Raw genomic sequence first — 19,085 nt, forward strand, 5'->3', positions numbered from 1 at the left:
GAGGTGTGTCCTTAGTGTTTAGAACCCAGTTTCACATTCATTGTCCGTAAAACGACAAAATCCATTAGATTCATGTCTAGTCAAGCTTTATGTGGAAAAGTAACACTCAAGCATGTCTGTTTTACAGAGCTGGACATTGCTAATAAAGGATTGGTAAAAAAATGAACAAAATCAATGTAAAGAAATAAAAGATCAGTCGAAAATAGTTTACTGTTTAATATGATATTGTATTTCATCAACAGTGCACTGCCATATGAAAAAAAACGTACTGGATGATGTCGCCATTGGGTTATGCAGGAAAAATAAAATCATTCAATTTTCCCTTTCTTTGTATTGTAACTACATAGTAGTTGGTTGTCTAGGTATATGTGTGTTCAGTTAAAATGGAGAACATATAATATAATATATTCCACGTTATGATGCAACACACATCTTTACTACATCGCTCAGTGTGACCGTTATGACACAGGATATGACTGATGCTGGGAGCTCTGGGCTCTTTTCAAACGACACATACTGAATTCAGAAACAGACGGTACAGCAATGAACACGCCATATTTTACTTGCTGTTGTAGACAATGAAGAAAACAATGAAGAAAACTATTGATTATGGAAATTTGATGCATTTGGTAATTGCAAATGTCATTATTCAACAGATTTGTGTAAAATCAGATACTGTTCTGTTTGTAGCACTAAAATCTTTCAGGTCACGAGTTCTCTCAGCAATTTCAAATAAGTGAGCAGTTTTTGATTTCACGAGTTGACAATTTAAAATATATTTTAAAACAAGATGCTGAATTTACAACTGATTCTCCTTATATCAGTCTTTGCTTTCTTTTTTGCAAATTTCACATTTGAGATTTGACTGTAAACACTGTCTATTTGTATAGATTACTCTCATTATTGTTATTACTTTATATTTTCTTGTTTTATTCATAATGAAAAAAATAAAAATTAAATTTTAAATTCTAACGGGAAGCCATGCTAAGGTCTGCAAACAAATTGACGTCATGACTGACCAACTCTATTGTCATGGCATAGTAAGTGTCTATAATATTCGTTCACAATTAGATTTTTTTTTTTATGATAATGCCTCATTTCACTTGCAAATACAAAGTTTTTTTTTTGTTTTGTTTTACTTTTTGACTGAACAGCTGTTTCAAAATATATGTGAAAAAAAAATAATTTAATATGACAATAGCTGCAGGTTTAAGTTCTGCTGATGATATCATGCTACAGTCTAGCTTTGAAAGTTTATGCATATGGGTCAACAGTGTCCTGACACCAGAATATTTACATTACATTAATATGCATTTGTGCTTCTTACATCCAACACAATATGATGGCTGAGGTTGTGTGAGCAGAATATAATTATTTTAAAATAAGACAGTCTTTGAATCACAATGATTTCTTTTTCCCAACATTTTTGAAGGCTAGCACACTGTCTGCTTCATTTCACACATCCAATTAATTATTCATGCAATGCAAAAATGAAGTTGTGATTCCTGTCTGGGAAAAAGAGCTATATATTCTCTAAATAGTACATCCAGAGCATCTGTCAACAGCAACAATGGAACAGAGGATGGTGATATATTTAGATATTAATGAATATGATTCTTGAAATTGTGCAAAAGACATTAACCTAATTCTATATGAAGCCCTTTCAAATAAAGATATGAAAGAAGACTGATAGAAATATTCATAAAGGAAAACACAAACAATCAAATGTCTTTTTCTGACATTCGAAAATCATTTTCCCCATACGCTCTATTGACTAAATAATTTTCTTGGAACTGATGGAATTGACATTATGAACAGAAATGTATGCCAGTTAGTTACACACTGTATTATTATTAGTCGACACTAGACAGCAATCTGTAGACACGTGAACGTACAGTGGCCTCAAAACATATTTGGACACTTAAGTGGCACCTAAAAATGTGTGAAAATCATTTTGTTATAAATAAAATAGATATGTGACATCAGCAAATGAAGAATGCAGAACCTTTTGTCAGTTCAAATGTCACTTTTCTGGAACTTTTTTGGAATTTCATTTTAAAATTCAATTAAATTTTTTGATAATATCATGTAATTAATTGTTTTTATTTAAACCAAACAGCCATCTTTTCCTTGGTTCAGTATTTTGTTACATATTGCAATGTCTGACTTAAATGCCCAAATACGTTTTGGTCCCACTGTATGCCTTTTTAAATATACTTTTAAGACAAATAATTGAATAATACAATGACATTTGTAGAATAAACTTATCTCCATCTCATAGATATTGTCTTTAGTCACATTAAGGATATTATATATCATTATATGTGAGTAGTACCATAATTACGCTAAATAAATGTAATCTTGCTAAGATCACAAACTTTCTTTAAAGAAAAATAAATCTATATTTCAAAACACATTAACCTCAGTCCCTCAGTCAAAGCATTCTTTGGCAGATCTGGGCTGAACCAGTGTACCTGGTGGTTTGAGGGACAATGTCAGGTAGGACCATTTTAAAGTGCGGTATTTGACACGACTATTCACATTAAGCGCTATACTTTCAATTACAGGTAATGCTCTCTGAAATCTCTCTAAGGTCTAAGTTATTTTTCCCTTCATTTTTCCCCTTTCATCAGGAAAATGGCTTCTATCATGTATACTTGGCTGCAACATTACCTTGCATGACTTTCTATAGTGATAATTCCTCACCATGGATCAACAGTGCTTGTCTGAACCATTGCTGTCTACCTGTGCTAATTTGGCACAATCACCAAGTAGTACAGTTGTATTTTGCTAACTTTATGTTGACTACAAGAAGGGAAACTCTACAGACATGAGTATTCAACAACACTGAATCTCTACTGCAGGACAAGATCTCAAAGAATTTCCTTTAACAAGTAAATCCCTGGAAGTTTGCATACTAAGGCTTGCTTTCATACCAAATATCCTTCGATTCTGAGGGCACTGCGTCTGTACTAGTCACTCTATTAGTGCTGGCACTATCAATCAGGTTATATCTGTTCGAGTTCTACCTGGTGTCTGTTCAGTCACGCTGTTTGTTTGAACTCTGTCAGAAACTGACAGCACTGAATCAGATTGAAGGTCGTTCAGCCCTAAACCCCCTCCTCATTCTTCACTCTCCTCCTCGTCTCCTTTAGTGCCCTTGCTCCAGCGCTGAAAACAGTGGACGGTGGACGCCAGGAAGAAGCTGGCCATGATGGCGGCCACTGAGACGGAGATGCCCGAGAAGATGATGATGAGGAAATCAGTGAGCGTGAGGGTGATCTGGCACTCCCGAAAACTGTCCTGGGAGAGCTGGCTGAGAGGCACACGACGTCCGTCGGTGGGCAAGGAACACTCCATACCCTCTATACCTGTATAAACAGAACAAAAACAGTATCACAAATTATATTTGTATTAAAGTCATAAGTACATTTGATTTTGCGTACGACTCTACATTACAGTGATATTGATTACATGAAGGGCAACGTCTAAAAACTCTTGCGGTCTTCTTCTGACCATATATTTTACTGCATGGTCTTTAGGGTAATAGTCTGCATTAGAGTGTGGGGTCGGCAAAAGATAAATAAAATGAAGCTTGGAAATTTGAACGTGTGAAAGTATTTAATACTTCATTCAGTAAAGATGTATTAAATTCATGACAGTAGAGATATTTATAATGTTCCAAAAGATTTCTATTTCAAACAAATGCTGTTCTTTTGAATTTCTATACATCAAAGAATACTGAAAAAATGCATCACAGTTACCACAAAAAAGTTAATCAGTACAACTGTTTTCAGCATTGATTATAATAATAAATGTTTCTTGAGCAGCAAATCAGCATATTAGAATGAATTCTGAAGGATCACGTGACACTGAGGACGGGAGTAATGGTGCTGAAAATTCAGCTTTGCCATCACATGAATAAATTATATTTAAAATATATTCAAATAGAAAACAGTTATTTTAAATTGTAATAGTATTCACAATATTACTGTTTTGCTGTATTTTTGATCAAATAAATGCAGCTTGCTAAGAGACTTCTTTCAAAAACATTTAAAAAATCGTACTGACCCCAAACTTTTAAAGGAAAGTTTAAATGTGTCGATTTTATTTTTATTTTTCAATAATTCAATTCAGGTAAATATTTTCTTTCTGTCATTCCAATGCAGTTTCCTGTCTAGTGTGAGCATTTCATTTCTGATTCAAACTCATTGAACTGAAAGGGAACCGATTCTTAAACTCTGAACCCCGATATATAGACATGCATATTGTCTGAATGTTATCTCATTAGACTAAATACACAACAGATATATAACATAACCATAACATAATGACAGTAATAGTACAGCTTTATTAGTTAACATCCAAGGACTGGACAATTGTTCTGTATGAGCATTCAGATCAGATTCATCTTACACAAATGGAATCGCTGGACTCATTTCAAGAAATCTTTGAATATTATAGATGGAAACAAAATAGCAGGGGGCTTATGAGATGGCCTAAAATAGCTCTCATGTTTATTTATGCCACTATTTGACCAGGACAGGAGTCAGATTGTCAGCACTCACTCATTTAAAACAACACACACACACACACACACACACGCACTCAGCATGGTCCTGCTGATTCACTGCTGCATGTTAATGAGACTGAATCAAGGGCATATAAGACTTGGGCACATTGACAGCACATAATCATGAAATCCACAGAGAGGAATATCCGACAACAGCTTTCAGCTGCACAGAGAAATATAATCAACTCGCATTATATAAATGTAAATTATATATTTGTGTATGCGAGTAGATGTTAATAAGAGTGTGATTAGCGTTTACATGGAAGAATTTTACATAGAAAAATGCGTCTTCGTCTAAATGAGCGAAAAACAAAAAGAAATAAGAAAAGTAAATGGGTTCTGAAGAGCATATCAAGGCAGGCTTGTTTTCTTCCATGGCTGATTGCTTAGATGCAAGAAATAAAACGGCAGGAGCATATCATAAAACAAGCAATGGGCTTTTCACTCGTTTCTCTCTCTCTCTCTCTTGCATTCAGAACGTGCAGTCTCACAGAACAATGGGAGTGATGACATGTTTGCTTTCATTGCTTTTAACAGCCAGGTCATCTGATGCACTGGAGCGTGAGGCTCTGTGTGGGAGATGTAACTATATCCAGACCTAACTCACAGTTTGTGTGGGATATCTGCACAATGGCAGAAGACGACAGAGTTGTGAATCTAGCTTCTCTCATTTTAATTTGCTCTGTAATGTAAAACGCTGCAAGCATTTTACATGGTTTAACTAATATTTTACAGTAAGTTACCGTACTCAAATTTTACTAGGAAATCAGTGCACACAAGGTAATTTTCACTCATTAGGCTAATACCATTTAAAATGATGCATAACTGTATACAAATTTATGTATGTTAATTCTTAATTTTTATTTTTTCACCCACATTTAATCATCTGGGACAAATGGTGAAGGATTTGCTGACTCACAAATGAGAATTTAACAGCAATTTACCATAATAGTTCTGAAATTAATTCCATTTCGACGTGATACTGTGATTTTATGATATATAACAGTATGATAAGTAGTAGGCAGTATTATGCTGTCACATTCACAGTCAGATGTTTTACAGTGTTCATTAAACTGACGTGTAATTTCATTTACATCAAGGACTTGATGTAACAATTAAAGCCTATGAAGACATTTTAATTATGGGTTGCCACAGTCATGGCCTCAGCCTCAGCCCTGACACCAGCCAGCCTTGTGTTTTTATTATGCACTGAAACTCATGTTATTTTCTAGCAAGTCAGTACAGAGGAAATGTTCGCAAATTACCAGTTGAAAACAGAAGCATGTTGGCGGGTAATCATAGACAGTTGTAAACTGATACACTCTGCAGACCTTGAGGTTGTCAGGATGTTATTCACAGTATGATTTTAGTCCGATATCTCGTGGCATTAGTCACCAGTCCTCTATGACAGCCACGACCATTCCTGACCTGTCTTTATCACAAACATGATCTCTAACGTATCACTGCAATGGAGCACCATCCTCACAGATCATGAGATTTACAACTTTTGTGGAGCTGTTGACAGATATTTAGCAGGGAACATTACAATGAAACTGGAGTGTGTGTTTTTTTTTTTGGGGGGGGGGGGGGTGCATAGAATGACAAGCTTCCAAGATAAATACATTATGTGCGATAAATTCCCTGCAGGTATCAGGCATAAAATGTAGATATGATTAACACAAAGGTGGAAGTACCTGGGGAAACCAAGCTGGTGGGTGGACGCTGCTCAAGACAAATGTAAGAGAGCAAGTCTGAAATGTGAGCTTGGAGAGTCCATCTGTGCCTTAGTGTCAGAATAACTTGCTGGAGGATGAAGAAGATAAATTGCCTTTTATTTATATTCACATAGCTTCGTCACACACTCACCACTCCGCTTACTTCAGACAGTGGCCTCTGGCACTTTAAGAGGTTATTCTCTCTGATCATGTCTGTTCAGGTTGATTAACGTTGCTTAAGACTTCACGAATACCTGCTCAAGATATAATTGTTTCTTCTATTTTCGTTCTTAGGAAATGGATAGCACAGGCTGTGTTCATAGAGAGAAATTAATCAATACTCAGTGTGGCAGGAAATATTCTTGACCTCAGCGCATCGTGACCTGGTTAAGGTTGGTAAATTATGTATTTCCATCACAGGTTACTGTACTTGAACGAGTGGCCTGGGCAGCCTACTATATGGCAGCCTGCTACATTTCGTGGAAATTAGGTTTCTGAAATTTCAATCATATATATGTGTCCTCGGGTGCACTGCATGTGCCACGGTTCAAGGAGATTTTAAACACTGTTTGATATTTATATGCTGTGTTGATGGAGGACAAAAACAGGCACAAGCAGCTGAAGAGCCTGAGGAAATTTCCAATATGTTTGTATTCTGAAAGTTACATTTCAAGTTTATTTAAAGGAACTGTTCTACTAAGGATGCTCTGATTGATACTGTGGTGTCAGTATGTTCCCCTACCATAAAAAAAGTCAGATGAAAAGTGGAGCAGCTAATATTATTCAGAGCTCTTAAAGGGGAGGGTTTGATTTTTATAACATTTAAAGGGGAAGAATGAGTCAGAACATTTTAAAGACAAAGCATTTGAAATGTAAAATACTACATGCTGATTTTACAGAATTAGATAAATGAGCAATATCACACGAGTAGCCGTGCAATATTGTTGTATATCAGCACGGCTGTGATTGGCACAAGGCAAGAGTGTCTTTAAAAACCTCTTTTGTGTGAACTACTTCCCTCTGCCACGGATTCAAATCTCAATTTTACAGTTTTACAGCTGAGCCCAAGCCTCCGTTACTATTTCAAAAACGTCACATTAGAACTAGTAATGAAGGAACTTTGAGTTGCTTCATTAAAAACGTATTGTAATTACTGTTTTTAAAGCTCACTGTAGAGTATTATGAGAGCGATGGACTGAGCGAGTGTGATTACCCGTGTCTGATACAGCATTCATTCTTCAGTTCAATCTCATTAGTTTCAATGTCCGCTGAGGGAAGCGATATCTTTGTCTAATAAGATTTCCGATGACAATGCTGATCAGTGCATTTGTTGGCTGCATCTTACAAGGTGTTGTAATAATAAAAATAATTTAGTAAAAAAAAAAACTAGTTTACACCCCTGTTACAGTCTCTTTCAATATAAAAGTCTTTACTGCTGACTGTCACTTGTCGCCATCTAATAGCGGAATAATGTAACTAAAATCACCATCACAAACACACACACACCTAATACTAAATACTATTATTAAATGCTAATATTATTTATATACAATATTATTTATTGAATTAAAATATTTAATGAACAACAACAACAGCCATCATAAAAATTCTATAGATTAGATTAGATTAGAAATTATATTAGATCCATGCATTACAGCTCATATACATATACATCTCAATGTTAATCAACCATTAAAAGCAAAGACAGAATGTTTATTTTCTTTTATCTTATTTTTAATAACAAAGATAAAAATAGCTATATTGTGATTAATAATATAATAATTATTATTGAGAAAAGAATTGGAGGAAAATATGGAACGTTGCTTGGTGATTTTTCTTTGGAATCTTCAGAAAACTTTAACTAGATTTTTCTCAAAATCAACTCTGCTGACTGGCCTTCAACGGCTCTAGCTCCATTATTGTTGGTCTGATTCCAACAAGTCATATATAATATCGAAGGAATTTTAATGTAGAATGTGAAAATAAATATAATTTTGTTTTGAAAATTAAAAAAAAAAAATCTAAAATTCTGACACAGTTTGCCGGCATTTAGGCTAAATTACTTGTTTTAAAACTTTTCATCTTACATGTTATTTCGGGTACATGTTAACACTGCAAACTCCGTAAAATAGACTAGGTCTTTTTATACCCTCGGTTGTGAAAGCAGAGCTTTGAACACTCAAAATGGTCAGATTCCCGGATAGCGCTAAGAGGCCCAGAGGAAAACTATCACACTCGCTCGCTTTTAATGAGAAGATCTGAGACAAGCTGTGCCTAGATGGTGTCAGGCTCTCTCTCTCGTGAGTGCCATAAGATAGTCTTCTGTCTAACGTGGGTTTGGGATAGCTGAGATTAATCACACAGATTTTCTCTGACCTTTCAACCTAAATAAGTTTTTGCTGCAGGGAGTAAGCCTAATTCTGTCAGTTTTAACATTTAATATGACCCTGTTATACAACTGAGCAGTGTTGCTTCAAATCTGATAATGCGCCACTTTCAATTGTCAGCATGACGGGCTTTTATGAGCCACACAGAAGATCACACTGTTATACTTTGTCAAAGCTTGTTCTTTAACAAAGGTATTTTGGAGGACCAAAATTGTTCCTCTCTTGCTTACATCCATATTTTACTCCCTAAATCAATGTGTTATTGTCAAACATGAATTAGAGGGTGAATGTCACCCCCTCTGGAGACAGCAACTTAATACATGATGTTTTATTAACAAAGTACGGGAGGAGCATGTACAGATAATCAACCAATTCAGCACCGGTGGAGCTTGTTTAGATAATCAAATTAATTAGCACAATATATATACAGCCAACTGTCCCATGACAGTTTTCTGGCATCCCTCTACCACCCCAACTCCTCACTCTTCTTATCCCATCTTAGGGGATAGGAGAGTTCAGGCTATATCCCGAGCTTGGTGTTGTGAGCATGCTGTGAGCATGTAAGAAATACTGTTGCTGCACATAACATATGAAATAACCCCCCATATAGCATACATGAATCACCTCGTAGCAGATCTACAGGGGTTAAAGTAAAAAAATATATATTTTGACTGCAATTTTTTCCTTGGCCAAACCCCATTCCACAGCCATACCCGTCACACACCCAGTTTAAGAGCAGTTCTTTTTCTTCTTGTAATTAGGAGCACTTGTCCTTAGGAGCACCTTCTGATCAATAATTAAAAATTCTGATAAAAAAAATTAGCCTTCCTAATATGAGCTGATTTGACTCCAAATGATTTACAGGGTCATTTTCTTTTTACCTTTGTAATGGAATTTTACAAATTGTATTAAAAGTAGGTCATCATCTGTGTCAAATTCAAAAATTAGTTTATAAGCTTTTTAAAATTTCTAATTAAAACAATATAATGAGAAGTAAAATAAGACAATTAAGACAAAGAGACAAAAATAAGACAATTACCAATCATATGAAATTAGTATTAATAAAAAAATAATTTGTACTATAGAGGTGACACAGAAGAACACAATAGTGGCTTGTAGGTACATTTTCAGATGTTTAATGAGGCTCAGAGGTGGCATGAGTGCAATTAAATTCATAAATTCATGTTGAGATTAATGTTTTAAATATAAAATTTTGAATATAGAAATATTAAATGATTTAAATAACTGAACTTATACGTTAAAAATTAAACTGAATTCGCCAGAATCATTCATTCAATTGATTAGTTCGAATGGCTGATTCATTTATACAAGTGACTGTCTTTTTGAATGGGTAATCATGAATCACTGACTCACTAGATTCGTTCAAAAAAACGCACTTTCATTCATGAACGAAACACTGCTGTGTTTGCTTTTGGAGATACGCAGCGGCTGAGCTGTGACTTTATTTGGAACTATTTTCGTTGATAAAATAGAGTAAAATCAGGCAGTAGTGTTATAGTCAGACAACGTAAGTCACTTAATATTAACTTCTTGTTTATTGAACTGTTGTATTAAATCAATATCACATTTGCAAACTCTCATAATAATCTTTAAAAGCTGTCACTCACTGTCAGTTCTCTTTCACTTTAAATAAGCAAGACTCAAAAGCATGTACAAATGATACATTCCGTTATCTGTCATCGTGTTATAAGCGTGGAACCTGCAGGAATGAGTAGAATTATTATTAATACCCGCAATCCCTCGCCAAAATTCAAGTTCTGCTCTGTGTTCTCTGCTATTAACCCGACAGTGAATGACGCGAACGGCGTCACTATGTTAAAGCTGCAGCCATGGCGGGGATGATTTTTTTGGTTCGTGTTACATGTTTCTTTTCACCTCATTTTTTTCCAATTGACAGAAATCCATTGTAGCAACGGAAAACTTTAATCCCTGGATCTATACAGGTGGAGCTGGGGAAGGTGGAGGGTTTCTGAAGCGCACTGCAACTGCTACAGCAAGCATTAGCCAAGCATTTGAATGTTGAGCAGTGAGCTCACTGACTGCTGATACGAAAAGAACCAATCTGCTGCGCCATGTGATGATGTCATTATGTCAGATTGAGTTTGACCTATCGAACTGCGCCATCTAGAGTTTCACGATAGAACTTTGGATGTTTGCGTGTGTATATCATGGTTTCTATAAAAATATTAATCAGCATAACAGTTTTCAACATTGATAATAATAAGAAATGTTTCTTGAGCACCAACACAATTATGTACTAAAATAATTTCTGAAGGATCAAGTGACACTGAAGAGAGCTTGGCCATCACAGGAATAAATTAAAATTTTAAAAGAAATTTTACATTTAATAAAACTCATTTCTATTGTAATATTTCACAATATTACTTATTATTATAATATTTCATAAATATTGCTATTTATGTCCTCACTGAAATTCACCATTCATTCTTCCCCATCTAGTGAACCGTGCAGCATTCAGTATATTAGGAATAGTGGCGAGCGAGCGATTCGAAGTGACTTGGATGTCGTCAAGGTGATGTCTGCACTTGATGGATTACATTCAAAATTTGCGTCTGGTAAAAGGAATGAATGGTCCGGTGTAACACACTCTTGCCAGTGATTGATTTACCTGGCCGACGTAAGCCTGATATTGGAGTCTGGCATCGTCCCCATCTCTAACTCCATTCAGGCCATTGACTGCAGATGCATGAATAGCCGGTGTGCATTTCAGTGTATTGACAACCTTGCCTGACCTCAGCTTAACTCTAGCTTTGCTCTCTACCTTGTAATACACTGCACAGGTACTCAAGGGCTCTCTTTGAGGGTACAAGTATAAGCTGTTTGATTGAGCTCAGAAAACGGTGCTGTTTTGCATGCATTTGCATTTAAACACAAAATCAGTGTAAAAGATGGAGCTCACAGAAAGGTCAAAGGGAGGTAGAGAATTAGTAAGCGAGAGAGACTCATACTAAAGACGCTCTCGGTCCTGTGTCAGCAAGAGCTGTGCGTGACTCATTCTAATCAGGAGGGGTTTCCCTCATACGGGGGATTTGGTGACGTCACAGACACATGGGACTGCTCTCAGTGGTGCGTTTAGACACATTCTGGATGCCATTTGCGGCATGAAGCAGACCATACGGTGGATTATTTTAAGCATGCAAAAAATACATGCTATCGCACTTACGTAAATATGCCAGCAGCCACACAACAGACAGGATCCAGAGTTTTATTACAAACAAAGTGGGGGCAGAACATAATGCATGCCTCTGAAAACACACTATGTGATTTCTATTACATAATGTGGAAATATGCAAAAATACAGCATGCCAGACTATATTCTAGACATGCCAGATGGTGGAAGTTAATTCAATTTAAATGATCTATTTATTTGGGCATGTATGTCCACCTGTTCAGTTCATATTTACATCATGTGATAAAAGGCTGGACAGTATAGAATAGGCTAGACCTGATAGAAAACTGACGAAATCTGAAGTCATATGACTCCTTTTATTCAAGCGGTTTGTTATACAACACTGAGTGCGAACTAATAAGCCTTGGGTCATGGATTCAGTTCCGAGGAAACATACTGATAAAATGTTTACCTTGACTAAACTGAAAGTTGCTTTGAAAAACAACAACATACATATAGCCAAAATACATATTTAGGTTTAAAGCCATGTTCATCTTAAACTGAGGTCAGTTCATAAGGTTTCAGTTAACACTTCTTGGGTGGAAAGAGCTGGTTGTAAATCAGTTAAAAAGAGTCCCTTCAGACTCCTGTTAAGCTGTTCAGGGCAGTCTGAGGTCACAGGTGATGTTAATTATAGATGTGTTTGTTCTGTCTTAACCAAGAGCAGTGATGACAGCCGTGGTTTCCCTCGTAAAAGATTCATGGTGGAGTCTGCTGGTAGGCTGAGAAAGTCCACTGAGCTCATCCATAATTATATAATATTTCTAACAGTGAATATTAATAAGGTCTGTAATATTAATAATAATAATTATTATTCTTATTATTAATGTTATTATTTGCCTGTTGTCTATGATATATATATATATATATATATATATATATATATATATATATATATATATATATATATAAAAATTTAGACCTGTATATATTTGATTTGATGTTAAATTAATTTTACTTGTCATGCTGAAGTGGTTATGCAGAATTTATAGATTAGCAACACTTCTTTCCCCACGATTTCACTTTATGATCATTAAAGATAGTATTTGACTTTCACATTCATTTTAATAAAAAAAGACACTTTATTTCTATATGCATAGTAAAAAAAAAAAAAAAAAAAAACTTAAGGCAAGTGAATATCACCTGCTCACTTTTTGATCGGATTAACCATATATTTATTTATCCATCCATTAAAAGACACCCCTGCTGGCCAGTTTTTTGCCTTTATCCACCAGACATAGCTCAAAGGTGACACAGTAAAAGGCCTATCCGTCCATTATATCATTACATCAGCCATTATCCATTGCAGCCCACTCTGCCAGGCTGCCTAGTCTGTGCTCAGGGCGTATGATCACATGGGCACATGGGAAATCAAAATGTGTGAAAGAGAGCACCAGCACAAACAAGCACAGCAAATCTGTACTGGTTACACACCAGCCACGATAAGCGTAGAATAAAACACTTAAATAGCAGAGCCATTCATCTGTATCTATCTATCTATCTATCTATCTATCTATCTATCTATCTATCTATCTATCTATCTATCTATCTGTCTGTCTGTCTAATATTTAAAATTATATTTAATTTTAGTGAATAAATGTTGCAACTGCTATATTGATGAATAAAGACCATTAGCTCAACCGATTAGATCTTTGATGATACAAACCAGGCTTGGCAGTGATTGACTGTAATGGGCTCTCATTTATTCTTGATGATGATGCTCACAGAGGATTTTCTAGACACCCTCATTCGCCAAAACAGGTCTCCATCTGTCAAACATAGTGATGCTGCGTATTTATGTATTGAACACATGGATACAAATCACATATGCTCTTGAACCTAAGTGCATACTTAACATTTCATCTGAACACATCAGTTTTGTATGCGGTAGACAATTGCATCTGAAGTATGAATGTGTGATAGCGGAGAGGTTCAGAATAAAATGGTAATTCTTCTGGGATTCCGAAATGATTCTGATGAATATGATTATTTGAATATGTGGGTAAGACAAAGTCCAAAGCCCATAACAGAAACCAATTTTAAACATGGACAAATCAACAGATCTTTGGATAGATTATAATTTATTTTCAGCAGCTCTAGGAGATTTGATTGGAACTGATCAAGAATCTTCCTTCCCGCAGGTAGCGCAGGACATCTCTAAATGTAAATAACAACTATGCAAATTACATTTTAGAAATTACTAGAAGGAATGTGTTCTATACAAATGTCCCACCAAAAATGTAGGCCAGTGATAGTCTTATGCTCAAAGATATGAAAATAAAACAAACAATATATTGACTTCTAAAACCTCTTTTTGGAATTAAATAAAACGTTTGTCAAATTAATGCGTCACTAATAATTACCTTGAATAATCAATAATAATAATAATAATCAATATTATAAAAAATCTGAAAACATCTCTCAGCAAATATTGATATGTGGGTTCAATTCATTGATTTGATTAATTTTATATAATGTGCACCATGTAATTAACTTCATGTTCTATAAATAAACAGTGCTCATAAATCTTTTTTTTTTTTTATGTTTGACAATAAGAAAAGACCTAGAAATGACCCTTACATAGGCCCTTACTGTACCATCGTAATCCAAGCCAGCAGATGACTTAAGAAAAATGCTAGTGAATAACTCATCTTTGGGTGTTATTTTAGTGAGATCAGATCAAACAATGTAACATAGCCTGAGGAACGGTGAGAGGATAATCTACAGTAATATTTTCAGCTTCTAATCCAACAGTTTCTTTCCCTTATCATTTTTCTCATGAAGCTAGAAATATAAGAACGGATAGTTTTAGCTGCTGGGAAATCCATCTTCTCATTAAGGGGATAATCCACGGTGAGCTCTGATGCTGCAGATATACATTCGCAAATTGCATTTCTGACCAACACAAAGCATTTTGGGTGATACTGAGGAGTTCAAGAGGGTAATAAACTATTCCTCTGATATGTGGAGAGGAGCTAATGATTATTTGATTTAAAACTCCATTTTCCTAAACCCTAAGGCAGCATATACTGTTTCTCTAGAAGCTACTCTTTTTCTTTGGAGAATTCACCGACTAGAAATGCAATGCACCAAGTATAAACTGCTGTATTCAAATCAATAATTGCAGCAGTAGTTGATTAGATCACAACACATCAGTTATCAATCTGAATGCATTAGTGTGATGCTCTGATTCATCACATCAACATAAGTGAAGTCCATCTTCAGGCAGATAAATAGCCTGTTAGGACTTGCTGTCATGCACATTCCAGTCATCTGTTTATGTTTGCTCCAAAGGTCATTCTAGGTTGTTTGTAGTTATAACCAGCTGCTCTCGGACTTCCTCAAGTCATAAGAGCTCAGTGATGCAGAAATAAGTGGAAAACATGAGGTGAGATGTGCGCTCCTAACTCAATTTCAGAGTGCATCTACGGCAGGCCTGTTGGCAGGTACGCCAGAGGCTTGGCTTTGCTTTTGGCTTACCATCTGATGCTGATGTTAGCTTGGCTCCCTTCTCTCGTACAATTCATTATGACCCTCTAATGACTGCTTTGAAAGCCCATGATAAATTTATTTGTCGGAGCCACTGAGGGATCTCATATTTTACCCAGTGCACAAACATCTTTTCAAGGACCAAATCAAAATGTGAATTAGCATAGCAAATGTGAATGCAATGAAAATGGACCAGTGATATAGTAATAAAGATGATTTTCTGCTCACTGTGGTTGAATCATCAGAAACTTTTATTAAAGACTAGGGCCTATACGTTTCATGAGACTCATGAGGACTGTCTTTTATTAGCCCTCGCGTGTTTACTCCCCACAAGAAGCTCTTAACTTCTCCTTGCACTAAAGTAAGGTCATGTTCGTATGTAAACAAACAGAGCTAGCAGCTCAGCTAAATAACACATAATGGAGCTCTGGGGCTGCATGGTGTTTGCCCATTAGATATAATGTTTGTTCAGAGTTATCTATTTTCCATTTTATCCACAGAGAAAAGATGACTAGGATTGTATATACAATTTCAAGTTGTAAATTTCCCCGTCCTCTTGCAGAAAAATCTAGCATGTAGATAGATAGAGGGAGATAAGATCCTTTTATTCACGGTCTGATTTATGAGTTTACGCTGCTTGTGGGTTTGAGACATTATTAAAATATTTATTTGAACAGAATGCAACACAACTACAGTGGAAATGCTGTAAACTTTCTACTGAAAAAAAGTAGAAAGTAGATGAAGATGATTGAATGTTTGTGCTTTATTTTTGTATTTTATTTTAGCTATTTTATTTGTAAGAAATATACAGTATCTCTAATATGTAGTTACTATTCAGCTTTCAGCAATATAAAGACAAGCATCCACAGAAAGTAAAAATGCTTTTTTTGCTGTTTGCTGTCGATGAATGTTAAGTAAAGTGTCCAGTGGAAATTCCCCAGCTCCCATCTCCACCATCATCTATTTCACAGAACAACACTGAGCTTTATTTGTCAGACAGTGAACTGAATGTATAAGCTGATTTTTTTCCATAGTAACCCTTCTCCTGAGAATGATGCTCTTTAATTTTCTCTCTCTGTCTCACCAAATGTTTTTTATGACTATGTCTGAGACTAGATATTATATATGCTTTTTCTATGCTTTTAGAACCCGCATATTTTTTATACTGAACTACTCTTACAAAACAGTGCTGCAACCACAGTGAGGGTATTATTATGTTCCTATGATATATTATGACACTGAATGATTACCATATATATGTGTCATGGTATTGTTATGGTACAATTTTGGTGAAAACAAACCAAAACATGGTGTAACCACAGTACTCAGTACATCATAATTAAATGCCAAAAATGAAATTCTGTCATCATTACTCGCATTCGGGTTGTTCCAAACCTCTTTCTTGTGAGGAAAATAAAAGAAGAAATTTGAAAAATGTTTAACTGTTCTTGTCCATTATGTGAAAGTGAGTAGTGTCTAAAACAATATTGGACCCCACTGATGTCCATTGTATGGACAAAAATCACTGAGATATTCTTCAAAATTCTCATTCTTTTATGTTCCTAAGAGGAGAGAATGTCATACAGATTTAGAAAGGTATGAAGTTGAGTAAATGATGACAAAATTTATATTCTGGAGTGCACTATCCATTTAACCTCTGTGAACTCTACCACAAACTAATCACAGATCAGTATAAACAGGTTATTTCCATCACTGTGTTTGCAGACGTGAGGTGTAAGCAGGTGTTTGGCATGCACAACATGTATAATGATCACAAAACACATTCCCATATGGAATGCAAAATGTGAGCTCTGTTGAGGATAAGGGCATCACTGCATACTTGAAGGGGTCGCACAATGTTTCCGCGCTGTCCTCATTTATCTGTCATTACTCTGGAAATCCCTTGTAGTCATTGTGAGGGTGGGAGAGAGAGCTAAATTTAGATCAGAGGAAGAGGTCCCTTGTTTAATCTGGAGTAATATAAATAGCAAAGAATCCTGTCATACAGTAACGTTTATGCAACAGTGAGACAAGGTTCAACAAGCTACAATAGTTGATGCCAGATTCAAAGACTCACCATTGGGAAGCTTGTGACTGTTTTCCACCAGCCAGGTGAACAGGTTGGCAAAGTTGCAGTTGCACACCCAAGGGTTGCCCTCTAACCTCACCACCCTGAGAGAGGGCAGCTGGCTCAGGGCACCCACCTGTAGCCCAGACAGGGCATTGCATTCTAGTTCTAGTTCACGCAAGGAGGTAAGACCCATGAAAGCATCTTCGTTGACCATGCTCAAATGCGGGTTGTTGCCCAAGCGCAACTTAATTAAGCTCCTCGACTCCCCAAAAGTCCCTTTGGGGATCTCGGTCAGGTTATTGCAACCAAGGTCCAGGAAAACCAGCCTGGAGGATGTGCTAAAGGTGCCTGGCTCGATGTACGAGAGCGAGTTGTTGCGGAGGTCCAGGTAGACCAGGTCGCTGTAGAGCACGAAGAAATCCGAAGGAATCCGTGGTATCCAGTTGTTCGCCAACAGCAGCCTCCGCACGTCCAAGGGGATCTCGTCAGGAAGACGGGTAAGTCCGCGCCCGCTACAGTCCACAGTGTGAAGGTCTGGGCAAAGGCAGGTTGCTGGACAGTTTTCCCCTTGAGTGAACAAAGTGAAGAAGAGTAAGGCAAGGACAGGCTGGAGCCAGTGGACACATGGCAACATGGTCAAGAAAGAGAGGGAAAAGAGAGGGAATAGGGTCAGGGGTAGAGGGATGAGGGTCAGAGGGCAGGAGATTAGGAAAGGGGAGGGGAAGGGAAAATTGAGCAGAGAATTAGTGCCAGCGCAGGAGCATCCTGCCGTCCTGGACAAGAAATCTTAAGGCTTGCACATAGAGCGGCTCGAGCAAGACGCGGACGCTGTTTTCCGAGAGATCATGTAGCAAGCAGCCCTGGAGTGACGAGCAGACTGCTGGCTTTGAAGGCACGAGGGGAGGAGAGATAGCAAGCTGTGGGAGGGAGCGTGAAAGCATGAGAGACTGAGGGAAAGGGGTGGAGAAAGCAGCAGACAGAGGTAAACAGAGACCAGAGAGCAGAATGAGTGGAAAATCAGAGGCACGAACAGATTGGCAGCGTGGAAGAGCAGGGGGGCTCTTCCAGCCGCTCTCTCGCAATTAACCCACGCTTGATCGAAGCCTGCTGGTCTGACACAAAAGGATTCAGCAAAGAGAGGCTCTGTCATGGTGAGCAAAGAGTGAAATTGTTGCATCCCTCCATTTGTCCCTCAGCTGAGCGCAAGAATGATTGCTCGACCAGTGGCTGTGAATATGATCCTTGGCACTTCGGGGCCGTTGTAACTGAGCTGTCATGGTCCTAATGATGAGAATTCCCACAGAGAATTAGGTGCGAGGCAGCGGTGTCCTCTTCCCCGCTCTATTTTTCCTCTTCTTATCTCCCTTTCGTCTGGCTCCCGCGTGCCGTGCGATGCCTAGGCACGACTGTGTCTGATGAGAGGTTGCACAGCACGGTTTTGCAGCTCTGTTGCTATGGTGAGGAAATCCAAATATCCACAAAGAAGTTGTCTGTATGCAGATTAGAGACTGGCGTGGGGAACGGGGGAAGTCTATCAGCATGCTGGCTCATGGACTCCACTGCTTTTGTCCTGTGTTGTCTTTGCTGTTTAATATGGAGGGACAAGGTGACCATGCACTCAACACGTGATGTCATTTCC

General features: G+C 37.1%; 1 protein-coding gene across 1 annotated transcript; it reads right to left on the reverse strand.

The window, feature by feature from the left end:
• Positions 1–1,083: 1,083 nt before the first annotated feature.
• On the reverse strand, positions 1,084–19,041 carry LOC306855460 (leucine-rich repeat-containing protein 38-like). Its single transcript, XM_079394199.1, has 2 exons — positions 17,453–19,041; positions 1,084–3,371 (listed from the first exon to the last, which is right to left on the reverse strand). Exons 1-2 carry the CDS (start codon positions 18,078–18,080, stop codon positions 3,124–3,126), a joined length of 876 nt encoding a protein of 291 aa, XP_079250325.1. The 5' UTR covers positions 18,081–19,041; the 3' UTR covers positions 1,084–3,123.
• Positions 19,042–19,085: the final 44 nt, after the last annotated feature.

Source organism: Barbus barbus (assembly GCF_936440315.1).
Source record: "Barbus barbus genome assembly, chromosome: 35".
NCBI lineage: Eukaryota > Metazoa > Chordata > Actinopteri > Cypriniformes > Cyprinidae > Barbus > Barbus barbus.

Coding starts and splice junctions, on each gene's coding strand:
- LOC306855460 (XM_079394199.1), bottom strand. CDS start 18,080: ATGTTGCCATGTGTCCACTGGCTCCAGCCTGTCCTTGCCTTACTCTTC. Junction 3,372..17,452: donor CAGTCACAAGCTTCCCAATG/GTGAGTCTTTGA, acceptor CTGTTTATACAG/GTATAGAGGGTATGGAGTGT.